The 15,739-nt window shown below is 48.1% G+C and overlaps 1 protein-coding gene across 2 annotated transcripts in view; it reads left to right on the forward strand.

Moving 5' to 3' along the window:
• Window positions 1–1,082: 1,082 nt before the first annotated feature.
• The window catches only part of LOC144605325 (peptidyl-prolyl cis-trans isomerase FKBP5-like), a 62,328-nt gene continuing 47,671 nt past the window's right edge, over window positions 1,083–15,739 (forward strand). For both annotated transcript variants that reach the window (XM_078420450.1, XM_078420451.1), the window contains exon 1: window positions 1,083–1,597. In XM_078420450.1, the coding sequence (XP_078276576.1) occupies window positions 1,487–1,597 (111 nt within the window). In that variant the 5' untranslated portion in view covers window positions 1,083–1,486. The remainder of the gene's footprint in view (window positions 1,598–15,739) is intronic.

Raw genomic sequence — 15,739 nt, forward strand, 5'->3', positions numbered from 1 at the left:
GCTGATCATCCAGCTCAGTAACCTGTACCTACCTCCTCTCCATACCCCCTGATCCCTTTAGCCACAAGGACCACATCTAACTCCCTCTTAAATATAGCCAATGAACTGGCCAAATAGAAGATAGATAGAAGGCAAAAAAAGTCCTATTTTCTTCCTCTTTATTCTCCCGACGGCACAGCCTCTGAGTAAAAGGACGTACCTTTAGAAAGGAGACAAGGAGGAATTCCTTTAGTCAGAGGGTGGTGAATCTGTGGAATTCATCGCCCCCAGAAGGTTGTGGAGGCCAAGTCATTGGGTATTTTTGAGGCGGAGACTGACAGATTCTTGATTAGTACGGGTGTCAGGGGTTATGGGGTGAAGGCAGGAGAATGGGGTTAGGAGGGAAAGATACATCAGCCATAATTGAATGGCGGGGTAGACTTGATGGGCCGAATGGCCTAATTCTGCTCCTAGAACTGATGAACATGACTTGAGTCTTCACCCGAAACGTCACCCATTCCTTCTCTCCAGAGATGCTGCCTGACCCGCTGAGTTACTCCAGCATTTTGTGATACCTTCGATTTGTACCAGCATCTGCAGTTATTTTCCTACACAACATGACTCCAGGTTCCTCCCCCCTCCCCCTCTTTCGTCTCTTCCTCCCAAGTGTACCCCAGTTTTCACCACTGGTACTTTGTGAAAGACACATGGACAATTGAACCCCCTGGTCCCTTCCCTTACATCCTGGATGCTCCCATTCCCTGGGTGCTCCAAGTGCTCAATCCATCTCAGGTCCACCTTTCTCTGGCTTCTTCTCTCTCCCGTCTCCTTCCCTCGTTCCTTGTCTCGGGGATCGTCCTTGGGGATTCGCCGATCCATGGCTCTGACCCCCGGCATTCCTGCGTCACATTCCGATGGTCCCACTTAGTACAAAAAGCCCTGGGGCTCCTCGGAACTAGGTACCTGTGGCAGGAATAGACCGCTTTCAGGCGCGCTTGGAATACTGGGCCATTACCTCCTCCATATCTGTCGGGGAGCAGCGAAAGGAGAAAGAGAGAAAGAGAGAGAGAGAGGAGAGGGGGGGGGGGAGGGGGGGGGGGGGGCAGATAGAGGAAGAAGAAAAAGGGTGGGCGGACTGTGAGAGAAACAACATTCAGGAAGAGAAGTCAGAGACAGACAGAGAGAGAGAGATAGAGATAGAGAGAGGTAAAGAACAGCAAGCGAGCGTTTTGATCTCCAGGCGAAGTGGAGATTGAACATTGACATCCATCCTCTCCTGCACATCTGCCCAAAGCCGCCGGCGAGACTGAAGTTGTGAGAGTATTAAAGGAAAGTCGAGGGCGTGCAGGGCGAGGGGAGAATCAGGGAAACCGGCGAGCTGAGAGTGAGAGAGAGAGAGAGAGAGAGACAGAGACAGAGACAGAGACAGAGACAGAGACGGAGAGGGGGAAAAAAGCAACCAGCGTCTTATGGTCGAAGAACGTCAGGAATCGACCGCTGCTGCAAGATGACCACAGGTCAGGAGCAGAAACGGCCGGAGAAAGATGGCAGGATTGCTGAACTGGAGGATCTGGGCCCCGAGGATCTGACCCCCAACTTGGACAGAGGGGTGCTTAAGGTAACGAACACGCACTGCGCTTCAATGACGTTTCAAAAAGTAAACTTTATTCAGAATAAAAATACGTACGAAATCTAAAACTGTGCAACAAAAAAAAAGACTTTTCAAACCATTCATTGTCAGTGCCTCTACGTATTTTATTTCCAAAAGTAAACCTTATTCAAAATAAAAATACATGTAAAACAAAAACTTGCAAAAAATATATTTTCATACATTGTTCGTGCCTATACATAGTTTTTTTAATTTCCAAAAATTAACTTAATTCAGAATTTATATGAATGTATCCCTTGTTTTATATATATATATATATACATCCCTGATATATTAAATGTAGACGCTGAGATTGTCTGTAGAGTTTTTGCACTGTTCTTGTTATATATAGATATATATATATATATATACATATATACATATATACATATACATTAAAGCCACCAAACCATATCTACAACGCTGCAAAGAGTACCCTCACAGTGGAAGTTCCTGACTATGGATCGCACAGGTCCAACAGATATATATATATATCCCTGATATATTAAATGTAGACCCTGAGATTGTCTGTAGAGTTTTTGCACTGTTCTTGTGATATATAGATATATGTAAAATATAATAATAATAATAATAATATAACAAGATATATACATAACAAGACAACAGTGCAAAAACTCTTCAGACATTCTCTGCGTCTATCCATTCATTCGAGTCATATTCAGTAGTGTTCGCCACTATCATTGAACCAAGCACCCTTTCCTGCCCTTGTTTGAGGGTCGTGTTTCTGGCTCCCGTTTAAACGGCAACACCACGCAAACACAACGAGCTCAACCTTCACCTACAACGCGACCAGTGTTAAAGGACGCGAACTCTCCACATGCAGCTCCGAGATATTGACCACCCGAGATACTTCTCTCAAACACAAAGTGCTGGAGTAACTCAGCAGGTCAGGCAGCATCTCGGGAGAGAAGGAATGGGTGACGTTTCGGGTCGAGACCAACGTCACCCATTCCTTCTCTCCCGAGATGCTGCCTGACCTGCTGAGTTACTCCAGCATTTTGTGAATAAATCGATTTGTACCAGCATCTGCAGTTATTTTCTTATACTTCTCTCAAACAACTGTCCTTCTATCCCCCCCCTCCCCTCCCCCCCCACACCCCCCTCTCTCTCGCTCAGCCCGTTTGTTATCCTACATGCTCAATAGTCAATTATTTGTCACATACACATAAATGTGTAGTGAAATGAAAAATGCTTCGGGTACATTGGGAATGTATTTATGCATTCTTGCGTGTTTTTGTTGTGTCACCTTCTGTATTTAAGATTACAATCGGCCACACGTTTACATTACATGTAGCTAACAAGTTGACTAAACTTACACGAGTCGGCAGGTCGAACTGTAAAGTGCAGAATTCCCCAATGTTATTTAGGGATGTTGTTTTCATTCAATGTGCGAGGCGCTTTCAGTTGGACCTGTGCGATCCATAGTCAGGAACTTCCACTGTGAGGGTACTCTCTGCAGCGTTGTAGATATGGTTTGGTGGCTTTAATGTCAGCTTCGGCTGCCGCTGCTGTGAGGGGTGCTGCTCTTTCACATTTAGGAGCAGGAGCAGCGTTTCCACTCAGGGATCGCAGCAGCTTGCGATCAAAACATATCATCAGTAACGCGGGCAGCTGAGGCTCGGCCACCTCGCCCTCCCAAACAAACACGCCACAGCCGGTGCAAATCAAGTCACTCTGACAACTGTGTAGGAAGGAATTGCAGATGCTGGTTTAAACCGGAGAGAGACACGAAATGCTGGAGTAACACAGTCTGAAGAAGGGTCTCGACCCGAAACGCCGCCCATTCCTTCTCTCCAGAGATGCTGCCTGACCCTCTGAGTTACTCCAGCTATTTGTGTCTCTCTTCACTCTGACAACTGATATTTATGCCCCGATTCTACTAATTGGGTACAAAAAAGTTGACTTTAAAATCTTTACTGCAGGACTTAATTGTGCTTGCAAGCAGCAGTGTTTACATATTCACTTGTCCTGCTGCAAGTCAGAATGTCATCCTTCTATCTGGGACACACATGTCAATAAAACACCACTCTTTAAAATCAGAGAGTGGGGGGGGGGGGGGACGGACTCAGGCTGAGCTGTACCTGCCCCACTCCCCCCTCCCGTCACCCCCTCCCATCACCCCCCCCCCCCAAACCTCCAGTCCAGTCACAAACCTCCCTCCAAGTCACAGCTTCCCCACACAGGGTTAAACGCAGAGGGTTGCAGCTTGAAGGGGAATAGTCAACCTCAAGGGTCAGGAGGAGTCAACGAGCCAAAAGGGTGTGTTTGCTCGCCGAGACCAAGCGATCGTTTCGCTGAACACCTCCGCTCAGTCCGCCTAAACCTACCTGATCTCCCGGTTGCTAAATACTTTAACCCCACCCCCCACTCCCATTCCCACGCTGACCTTTCTGTCCTGGGCCTCCTCCATTGTCAGAGTGAGGCCCATCGCAAATTGGAGGAACAGCACCTCACATTTCGCTTGGGCAGCTTACACCCCAGCGGTATGAACATTGACTCCTCTAACATCAAGTAACCCTTGCTTTCCTTCACTCTCCATCCCCTCCCCCCTTCCCAGTTCTCCGACCAGTCTTACTGTCTCCATCTCTGCTTTGTTGTTACCTTCTCCCAGCTAACAATGATCTATTCTACACTTTCCTTGATCTCCATTCCCTTTGTCCTGTTTTCACACCCTACACTTCCTTATTTATGTATCCTCTTCAGACTGAGGAAGGGTCTTGACCCAAAATGTCACCCCTTCCTTCTCTCCAGAGATGCTGCCTGTCCCGCTGAGTTACTCCAGCATTTAGTGTCTGTAAAAGGGTGTGCTTGTTGATATTCTCCAACCAAGTGGGTCAATAGCAAGGGTCAAGAGTGTTTAATTCTCATATGTACCGACATGGGAGCAATGTTCTTACTTGCAGAAGCATAACCGGCCTGTTCATACACAGACAATATACAATAAACCACAAAAAGATCCACAAATTAGTAATCCCATTAATAGTGCAGCCAAAGATTAGTTCATAGTTGAGGTTAGTGTAAGAAGGAACTGCAGATGCTAGTTTACACCATAGATAGACACAAAATGCCAGAGTAACTCAGCGGTTCAGGCAGCATCTCTAGAGAAAATACCCTTCTTTAGACCTGAGAATTACTCCGAAGAAGGGTCTTGACCTGAAACATCACCTATTCCTTATCTCCAGGGATGCTGCCTGATCCACTGAGTGACTCCAGCTATTTGTATCTATCTTTGAGGTTAGTTTGTTGTGTTCAAGAGCCTGATGGTTGTTGGGAAGAAGCTGTTCTTGAAACGGGTGGTCACAGTTTTCAGTCGCTAGGGTTGTTCCCTCCCTCTTTGCCCCCCCTTCCTCCTGCCGTGTTGTTTTACATGTTCCACATTTCTCCACGTTGTTTCTCTTGAGATCAAACCTTGCCTAGTCAACAATGGACCTACCAGGCCCTGTCTGAGGTTATTTATGGCTGGCCCTGTTTGGTCCTGGTCTTTTCTTGCCTGCAGCACCTCACCCGCCCTCCCCCCGCCCTCACTCCCCTCTCTCTCCCCCCCCCCCACTCTCCTCTCTCTCCCCCCCCCCCCCCACTCCCCTCTCTCTCACCTCCCCCCCCCCCCCCCCCCCCCCATCCCTTACTTTCAGTCTGAAGGAGGATCACAACCCAAAATGTCACATATTCTTTTTCTCGAGAGATGCTGCCTGACCCGCTGAGTTATTCCAGTACTTTGTATGTATTTCCAGTTACTGGGGGATTTTAGTTTCATTCATAATTGACATCACTGAGGCCCAGATGTGTGGCGAGTGGATGCGAAAGAGTGATAAAAACAAGTAGTTTGAATTGTGTATGAAGGAACTGCAGATGCTGGTTTAAATCAAAGATAGACACAGAATGCTGGAGTAACTCAGCGGGACAGGCAGCATCTCCGGAGAGAAGGAATGGGTGACGTTTTGCGTCGAGACCCTTCTTCAGACTGGATGAGGTCTGAAGAAGGGTCTCGACCCGAAACGTCACCCATTCCTTCTCCAGCGATGCTGCGTGACCCGTTGAGTTACCCCAGCACTTTGTGTCCATGGCTGGCTACTTTCTCCTGACTCTTAGCAGGTTAACAGTTGAAAGTAGGTTCACCTATCTCACACAAATTCAGAAGGACCCAAAGCGTTTTACAGGTAACAAGATCCAAATATTCATTTTTAGTGGCACGGTGGCGCAGTGGTAGAGTTGCTGCCTTACAGCTCCAGAGACCTGGATTCGATCTTGATGATGGATGCCGTCTGTACGAAGTTTGTACGTTCTCGCCGTGGACCACATAGGTTTTTCCTGAGTGCTCCAGTTTCCTCCCACACTCCAAAGACGTACTGGTTTGTAGGTTAATTGGCTTCGGTAAAATTGTAAATTGTCCCTGGTGTGTAGGATTGTTGGTCGGTGCGGACTCGGTTGGCCGAAGGGCCTGTTTCCACACTATATCTCTAAACTAAACTAAACTGAAGTATTTTTAGTTTAGTGATAAAGCGCAGGACAGGCTCCTTGGCCTACCAAGTCCGCACCGACCAATGATTTCCTGTACTCACTAGGAACAATTTACAGAAGCTAACTAACCTACAATCCTGCAGGTCTTGGGAACGTGTTTGGAATATTGAACTGCTGACACTTGCGGGCACATTGTCATCCAATTGCACATAAACAGTACTTCCATAAAGATCAGATCCTCTTTTCTCACCGTCTTCTCTGTTAGTTCGGACAAAGGTATATGGACTTCACAAAGTGTTGGAGGAATTCCACAGGTCAGGCACCCTGTGTGGATGGAATGGGCAAATGACGTTTTGGTTCGAAATCTTCCTACAGTGACGAGTTTGCAGCATCAGCAGTTCCTTGTGTCTCCTGCACCGCGTTGAAACTGTGTTCATTTCAATGGCCAATGGTTCTTTATTATCACATGGACAGACATACAGTGACATTCTATTTTTGCATGCAGTTCAGTAAAGTATTGCCATACCTAGGCACAATCTCCAATCAGTATAATTGGGGATTATACTGATATCCCCAGTATATATCTGAAATATATATAGTCCATATATATATATTGAATATAGTCCATATATTAGAATATAATATGGACAGGAAATAGTCTATTTCTATTGAACTTGTCCATTTAATGCACACTTCCTGACAGTGTTGCTGATCCTCAATATTATCAGTTTATACTTACACCTGTGGTGTAGAACATGAACGACCAGTTTGGAGATGGGAGAGCTACCAGCAAGGAGACTGAATTAATGTTTCAGAATATGTAGGAAGGAACTGCAGACGCTGGTTTATACCAACGGTAGACACAAAGTGCTGGAGTAACTCAGTGGGTCCGGCAGCATCTCTGGAGAAAAAAGGATGGGTGACGTTTTGGGTTGGAACACGTATTGAGACAGGATTCTGGTTGAGTTACTCCAGCACTTTGTGTCTATCTTCGGTAATTTTTCAGAATTGTTGTTAGGTCACAATTAGTGGCTGTAATGTTCTGTACTTCCAGTGTGGGTATGTGTAGATTATTGGGTTCCTCTCCAGTTAATACCACAGTTTCATTGTGGAATATGTCTTGTTGTTATCGTACAATTAACATTTTAAAAGCAAGTTACTAATATTTCCTCAGATTGTGGATTGTTTGGATATTGTCTCCAGCACAGACAGAGACCCTTCCATCTTTACCCTGTATCTGTGCACTCTGGATGCCTTCATTTGTATTAATGTGTCGTCTTTTCATTGACTGGATGGCAGGCAACCAAAAGGTTTTTCACTGTACCTCGGTACATGTATGTGCACTAAACTAAACTAAACTAAACCATGTCCAAGGTAACCATCCATTTACACTGATCCCAATTTATTTTGCCACGATTCCTTCAAATTTCCCCCCTCCCCCACACATTCAGAGTCTAGCATTCACCTACACACCTGGGATAGTTTAGTGGCTAATTAACCTACTGACCAACATCTCGTTGGGATCTGGGAGTAAACCAGAGCATTTAGAGTGGACCTAATGAGAATATGCAAACTCTATGATGGTCCGCAGCAGAGGTTACAAGCCGAGAGTGAAAGCGGACTCGGGAACGAGGAGGGCCGCCATGAGCAACCTCGTGTGGGGCTGCTGAGAACGATGGGGGGGATTCGGGGGGGGGGGGCTGGTGAGAACGATGGGGGGACCCCAGCGAGGGGGGGCTGGGCTGGTGAGAACGATGGGGGGACCCAGCAGGGAGGGGGGGGGGCTGCTGAGAACGATGGGGGGTATTCGGGGGTGGGGGCTACTGAGAACGATGGGGGGACCCAGCGAGGGGGGGGGGGGCTGCTGAGAACGATGGGGGGGACCCAACGAGGGGGGGCTGGGCTGGTGAGAACGATGGGGGGGACCCAAAGAGGGGGGGCTGGGCTGATGAGAACGATGGGGGGGGACCCAACGAGGGGGGGCTGGGCTGGTGAGAACGATGGGGGGGACCCAGCGAGGGGGGGCTGGGCTAGTGAGAACGATGGGAGGGACCCAACGAGGGGGGGCTGGGCTGGTGAGAACGATGGGGGGACCCAGCGAGGGGGAGGGGGGGGGGGAGCAGCAGAGACCGATAGGGAGATCCGGCAGAAGGTCGCCAAGATTGAAGGGGGACCCGATGTGGGGCCACCTGTGTCCAGGTACGGCGGCAGACCTGGTTCACCACTACGAGAAGAAGATAAGACTATTTGATGAACTTTTTGTAACTTTGCCGGTGCCAGAAACGTAGTGACTCTTTGTGCACTGCCTCGTTGAGGTCTGCCGTACGATTCTCCCCAATTGTATAAAAAACAAAGAATTTCACAATACCTAGGGACACGTGACGACAAAATATCATTGAAGTATCATTGAATGAAATTGATCCTTGGCAACAAAGGTTCTATGAGGCAACAATTCTCCTACCTTTTAGTTTATGTTAAAGATGCAGCGCGGAAACAGGCCCTTCGGCAGTGGCAGTTTCTTCCCAGCTGTTATTAGGCAATTGAATCATCCTACCACAACAAGAGAGCAGTGCTGAACTACCAACTACCTTTTTGGTGACCCTCGGACTATCCTAGATCAGACTTTGTAGGAAAATAAAACTGCAGATGCTGGTTTAAATCGAAGGTGGACACAAAATGCTGGAGTAACTCAGCGGGCCAGGCAGCATCTCAGGAGAGAAGGAATGGGTGACGTTTCGGGTCGAGACCCTTCTTCAGACTCTGTCTTCAGTCTGAAGGAGGGTCTTGACCCGAAACGTCACACATTCCTTCTCTCCTGAGATGCCGCCTGAACCGCTGAGTTACTCTAGCATTTTGTGTCTACCCAGATCAGACTTTGCTGGCTGCACCTCGCACTAAACATTATTCCCTTATCATATTTCTATGCACTGTAAATGGCTCAATTGTAATCATCTATTGTCTTTATGCCGACTGGATAGCACTCAACAAAAGCTTCTCACTGTACCTCGGTACACGTGACAATAAACTAAACTGCACTGAACTGAACTGTTGGTCGGCATGGACTCAGTTGGAGGTAGGGTACTGACATGGATAGAAAATTGGTTGGCAGACAGAAAGCAAAGAGTGGGGATAAATGGGTCCCTTTCAGAATGGCAAGCAGTGACTAGTGGGGTACCGCAAGGCTCGGTGCTGGGACCGCAGCTATTTACAATATACATTAATGACTTGGATGAAGGGATTAAAAGTAACATTAGCAAATTTGCAGATGACACAAAGCTGGGTGGCAGTGTGAACTGTGATGCAGATGCTATGAGGTTGCAGGGTGACTTGGACAGGTTGTGTGAATGGACGGATGCATGGCAGATGCAGTTTAATGTGGATAAGTGTGAGGTTATCCACTTTGGTGGTAAGAATAGGAAGGCAGATTATTATCTAAATGGTGTCAAGTTAGGAAAAGGGGACATACAACGAGATCTGGGTGTCCTAGTGCATCAGCCACTGAAAGGAAGCATGCAGGTACAGCAGGCAGTGAAGAAAGCCAATGGAATGTTGGCCTTCATAGCAAGAGGAGTTGAGTATAGGAGCAAAGAGGTCCTTCTGCAGTTGTACAGGGCCCTGGTGAGACCGCACCTGGAGTACTGTGTGCAGTTTTGGTCTCCAAATTTGAGGAAGGATATTCTTGCTATTGAGGGTGTGCAGCGTAGGTTTACTAGGTTAATTCCCGGAATGGCGGGACTGTCGTATGTTGAAAGACTGGAACGACTAGGCTTTTATACACTGGAATTTAGAAGGATGAGAGGGGATCTTATCGAAACATATAAGATTATTAAGGGGTTGGACACGTCAGAGGCAGGAAACATGTTCCCAATGTTGGGGGAGTCCAGAACCAGGGGCCACAGTTTAAGAATAAGGGGTAGGCCATTTAGAACGGAGATGAGGAAAAACTTTTTCAGTCAGAGAGTTGTAAATCTGTGGAATTCTCTGAGTGCTTTCAAGCGAGAGCTAGATAGAACTCTTAAGGATAGTGGAGTCAGGGGGTATGGGGAGAAGGCAGGAACGGGGTACTGATTGAGAATGATCAGCCATGATCACATTGAATGGTGGTGCTGGCTCGAAGGGCCGAATGGCCTACTCCTGCACCTATTGTCTATTGTCTATTGACTCGGCGTGCCGAAGGGCCTGTTTCCACAATGTATCTCTAAACTAAACTAAACTAAAACAGTCTGGTATAAACCAGCATCCAATCTTCTTATGTGCATTGTAGGTAAACTAAAATTTGGTGGCTTGTAGGGCTTCTTCTTTCTGCTTCATCGGTTCATGATGCCATTGTAATTGGTGCAAGAGATCACAATGCATTTCCTTAATAGTTAATCCCATCTCTTTTTGGACTTTTGTTCCCGAGGTTTTATTGCTGGAGTTAATTAAAGATTAGGCCTGTGTTGGACAGGTATTGCCTTGTTTTGTGGATGTTGATTGTGGATTTCATGGACTGCGTGAATTTGCCAACGTTTCCATTGAACCTGACATCCACTGAATAATTGTTTGAAAGGATATTGTTCAATTGGAGAAATGGGAGGGTACTTTGGAATGTGGAAACTAAATTGGCAAAAAGCAATGAGACGGAGATGTACAGATACTGTTAATAGTAGCAACATACTACACACAGGACGGCACGGTGGCGTAGCGGTAGAACGATGGAACTGATGCCTTACAGTGCCAGAGACCCTGGTTTAATCCTGATTACAGGTGCTGTCTGTACCTAGTTTGTACATTCTCCTTGTGACCTGAGTGGGTTTTCTCCGAGATCTTCGGTTTCCTCCCACACTCCAAAGACGTACAGGTTTGTAGGTTAATTGGCTTGGTGTAAAAGGTAAAAATTGTCCCCAGTGTGTGTTGGATAGTGTTAGTGTGCAGAGATCGCTGGCCAGGCCAAAGGGCCTGTTTCCACGCAGTGCCTGTAAACTAAATCAAACTAAACAATGACAAAGTTGTAAAGAAGGTAAACAAGAACAGGGCCACAATGAACTGCAGATGCTGGAATCTTGACTAAAAAAATAAAAGTGCTGGAGTAACTCAGCAGATCAGGTAGCATCTACGGAAGGAATGGATCAGTGACATTTCTGGCCGGGACCCTTCTTCAGACGGATTGTAGTAAGTTTAGGTTTATATTGTCATGTGTACAGAGGTAGAGTGAAAAACATTTGTTTTGATTGCGCGCTATCCAAACAGTTCAGATAATACCAGACCTCCCAACCCTTCCCAATTTGGTGGAAAATTTCTGCTTTCTTATTTAATTTCTGCCATTCTGATTTCGCCTCACATCTTTTCGCAAAACGCATGCCTCGCCGCTCGCCTCACCTCGCCCCGCCAAGCCGGTCACCTCGCCTCACTTCGCCCCGCCCCGCCCCGCCCCGCCGCTTGCCTCACCTCACCCCGCCCCGCCGGTCACCTCGCCTCACCCCGCCGCTGGCCCGGCCTCGCCTCGCCGCTGGTCTCGCCTCGCCACTGTATTCACCTCGCCGCTGGCCCGGCCTGGTCTCACCGCTGTACTCGCCTCGACTCGCCACTGTACTTGCCTCGCCTTTGGTCTCGCCTCGCGTCGTTGCTGGTATCACCTCGCCGTTGGTCTCGCCTCGCCTCGCCGCTGGCCCAGCCTCACCTCGCCTCTGGTCTCGCCTCACCGCTGTACTCGCCTCGCGTCGCTGCTGGTCTCGCCTCGCCGTTGGCCTGGCCTGGCCGCTGTACTCGCCTCGCCTCGGCACTGGTCTCGCCTCACCGCTGGTCTCGCCTCGCCTCTGGTCTCGCCTCGCCGCTGTACTCGCCTCGCCTCGTCGCTGTACTCGCATCACTTTGCCGCTGGCCCGGCCTCACCTCGCCTCGCCGCTTGCCCGGCCTCGCTCCTGGCCTCGCCTCGTTGCAGAGCTTGAAGCCCGTTGATGTTGAGAGGGGATTGGGGGGAGGGGGTTGGGGTACGGGGGAGTGGGGCAGTGGAGTGGGAGGAGGGAGTGGGGGTCGGGGGGGTGGAGGAAGGGAGGGGGAGAGTGGGGGTGGGAGGGGGAGAGTGGGGGTGGGAGGGGAGTGGGGGAGGAGGGTTGAGGGGGTGGATTTGGGGGGAAAGGGGGGAGGAGAGGAGGGGTGGGGGGAAAGTAGGGGGGGTGGGAGGGTGGGGTGGGGGGAGGGGAGTAGGGTGGGGAGGGTGGGGTGGGGGGAGGCGAGTAGGGTGGGGGGGAGTAGGGTGGGGGGGGAGTAGGGTTGGGGGGGGGACATGGATCATTGTGATTTGCTGCTGAAGACCACTGGAGCAAGTATGTCTTCAATTAAATTAGGTATGTGCAGTTTTTTAAATGAAACTCTTCATAACTTAGTCATACATTTTATGACCATTATTCTTTTATTCAATACCAAGAGAATTGGGATGTGTACGGAAAAACCAAAATAGAAAAAACAAAACAAAACTATTTTTTCTTTGTTGTAGAAAGTATTTCTGTTCAATAGCCTTTCTATAAATACCAGAATATACTCATGATCGGCCTGACATTGTACATGCAGCCCAAGAACGACAGACTGTTGGAAATAATAGTCGTTTTTCACTCGCAACGCGTACGCGCATTTGGCGTGCGTACTTTTTTTTAGCTGAAAAGTTGCATTACGCGCCATATTATGAACTTTGATGTAAAATTCTGAATTTTGGACATCAAAATTCTGAATTTGTAAAATCAAATGTTGGGAGGTCTGTAATACTATACTCAAGTACAATAGATAGAGCAAAGGAGAAGATACAGAGGACAGAGGATCATTCTCAGTGTTAGTGGTTGGCACAGTGGTGCAGAGGTAGAGTTGCTGCATTACAGCATCAGAGACCTGGGTTCCATACTGACTGTGGGTGCTTTTCTGTGCGGAGTTTGTACGTTCTCCCCGTGACCTGATTGGGTTTTCTCCGGGATCTTCGGTTTCCTTCCGCACTTCAGCGTCGTACAGGTTTATAGGTTAATTGGCTTGGTATAATTGTAAATTGTCAATGGTGTGCGTAGGATAGTGTAGGTGTGCGGAGATCGCTGGTTGGCATGGACTCGGTGGGCCGAAGGGCCTGTTTCCACGCTGTGTCTCAAAACGAAACAAAACTATTATAATGCATCAGTTTGCTAGTTGGGAGGAGGGGGGTGGGGGGTGGGGGGGGATGGAGAGAAAGATGGAAAAGAGGGGGGTGGGGCAGGACAAGTGATAGGTGGATATAGGTGAGGGGGGGTTGTGATTGTCAGATGGGTGGACAAAGGCTAGAGACGAAACAGAGACAAAAGGGTACCAGGTAAGGAAGGATGGGTGAAATGTAAAGCCGGAGGGAAGGATATATGTGGAAGGGGAAAGGGGGGTGGGTGGAGGGGGAGGGAGGAGGGTGAGATAGTGTGAGGAATGAGTGTGTACCAAGGTGGTGGTGGGGGGGGGGGGGGAGACCTAGGAACGAGAGAGGGGGAAGGGGGGGGGTTGTTACTACAGCAGAGAGTTAATGTTAAATAAATACATAATCCTGATTAGATAACACTGAGGCCATTATGTTCTTTGTGGTCTCCATATCACAAACAGTATACTGAGACACAGAAACAAGTACAGAAAAGATATAGAGAAGAATTCTACCAATGTTGGGAAGGATTAAGCAGACTTGGACATTTTCACTAGGGGTTTTTAAGAGCTACTAGACCAAGGCCCAAACCTCTCCTGCATTAGTGCAGCACCCTCTCCTTGCTTCTTCACCCCTCGTCCCCCCTCCTCCCCTCTTACCCCCCTCCCGTCCCCTCCTCACCCCTCTCCCCCCCCCCTCCCTCCCTCCCTCCTCTCCTCCCCTCCCCCTCCCTCCCACTCCTCTCCCCTCCCCCCAACTCCATCCCCCTCATCCTCCCTTATCCTCCCTCCCCCCTCCCTCCCGAGGAGATAGATTTAAACATTAAAACGTGAATAACTTTAAAACTATGACACCGATTTCAATGAAACTTCTTCCATTAGCACCAAAGGGTCGACGGTGAGTAAGGTGGGCATAAAATTGTCGCGCTATCGTGCACCGTTTTGACTGTTGTTCAGGAACAAACAAACAAATAAACGAGAGTTTTAGTATATAGATGAAGGGCACTCATACTGTATGGTAGATGTAGAGAATGATTTCACATCAAAGTTTTCATGTGTTCAACAGAGAGAGAGGATAAATATAAAGGGAACTTAAGGGGGATTTCTTCACATAGAATATGTGGAACTGTTGAAACGGATGGTGTGTGTGCATTTAAGAGGTGGCTTGACAGATATGTGTGGGTACAGAAGGATATTAGCACGAACTGGGAGAGATAACTGGAGTGAGGACGATTACAAATAAATACCAGTGTGAACCAGTTGTGATCCAGAGGGCATAGGTTTAAGGTGAGGGGGGCAAGATATAATAGGAATCTGAGGGGTAACGTTTTCACACAAAGGGTGGTGGGGGTGCACAGAATAAGTTGCCGGGAGAGAGGGCACAAGTTAGGGAGGGGGAACCGGGAGATATGAAAAGTAACGTAGAACAAATGAATGAAAAGTAGGCAAAAGGACAGATCAAAGCCAGCAGCGATGGTCAAGGAAAGGTGGAGCCCACAATGGTCCATTGTTGGCTGTGGGGGAGGTAATAACACGTCATACAAACAGCAGCAGGGCGACAGGTTTAGAGGAATATGGGCCAAACGCTGGCAAGTGGGACTAATGTACATTGGGCAGGTTGGTCGGCGTGGGCAAGTTGGGCCGAAGGGTGAATCTAGGACTCTATGAATCAGTTGGTTAGAATAGAATAAGACTGGTATGTTATGCAATATTGCATTGAGAACCACCTGCAGTGTTATCTCAGTGCCAACTCCTCCAGTACACAGAGTACGTTGTGGTTTCCTGTCTATACACTGCACTGTCCATTTCCTGTTTATACTTGTTATCTACTCAGAGTACATCTGTACTCCGGCAGTTTCTATTGGGAATGGCCATTAGCAATGCTTGACTTTTGGGAGCATAGATCTCCCCGGTTGCCTTTTCTTGTGAAGAAATACTTGCAAACGGAAGATGGTGGTAGTTAAGCAGGGAAAAAAACCTGCAGATGCTGGTTTAAATCGAAGGTAGACACCAAATGCTGGAGTAACTCAGCGGGTCAGGCAGCGTCTCAGGAGAGAAGGAATGGTAGTAGTTAAAGCTGTTAAATGCTATAACACCATTTGAAAGACTTAAGATAGACACAAAGTAGCTCGGCGGGTCAGGCAGCATCTCTGGAGAAAAGGAAAAGGTAATTTTTCGGATCGAGACCCTTCTTCTGAGAGTCAGGGGGGAGGGAAACTAGAGGTATGAAAAGGTTCAGAACAAATCAGAGCCGGCACCGATGACCAAGGACAGGTAGTCCTTGGTTGGCTGTGGAAGAGGTGATAACTAAGGGATACGAACAGTGAAACTAGCTGGACGACCAGTACAGGGGAGGGAGGGAGAGAGAGGGAATGCAAGGGTTACTTGAAATCAGAGAAAGCAATATTCATACCGCTGGGTTGTAAGCTGTATGCACAGAGTTTGTACGTTCTCCCTGTGACTACATGGGTTTGTTTCCGGGTGCTCCGGTTTCCTCCCACATTTTAAAGGTGTGTA

This window comes from Rhinoraja longicauda, chromosome 24 (genome assembly GCF_053455715.1).
Source record: "Rhinoraja longicauda isolate Sanriku21f chromosome 24, sRhiLon1.1, whole genome shotgun sequence".
In the NCBI taxonomy this organism is placed as follows: Eukaryota; Metazoa; Chordata; class Chondrichthyes; order Rajiformes; family Arhynchobatidae; genus Rhinoraja; species Rhinoraja longicauda.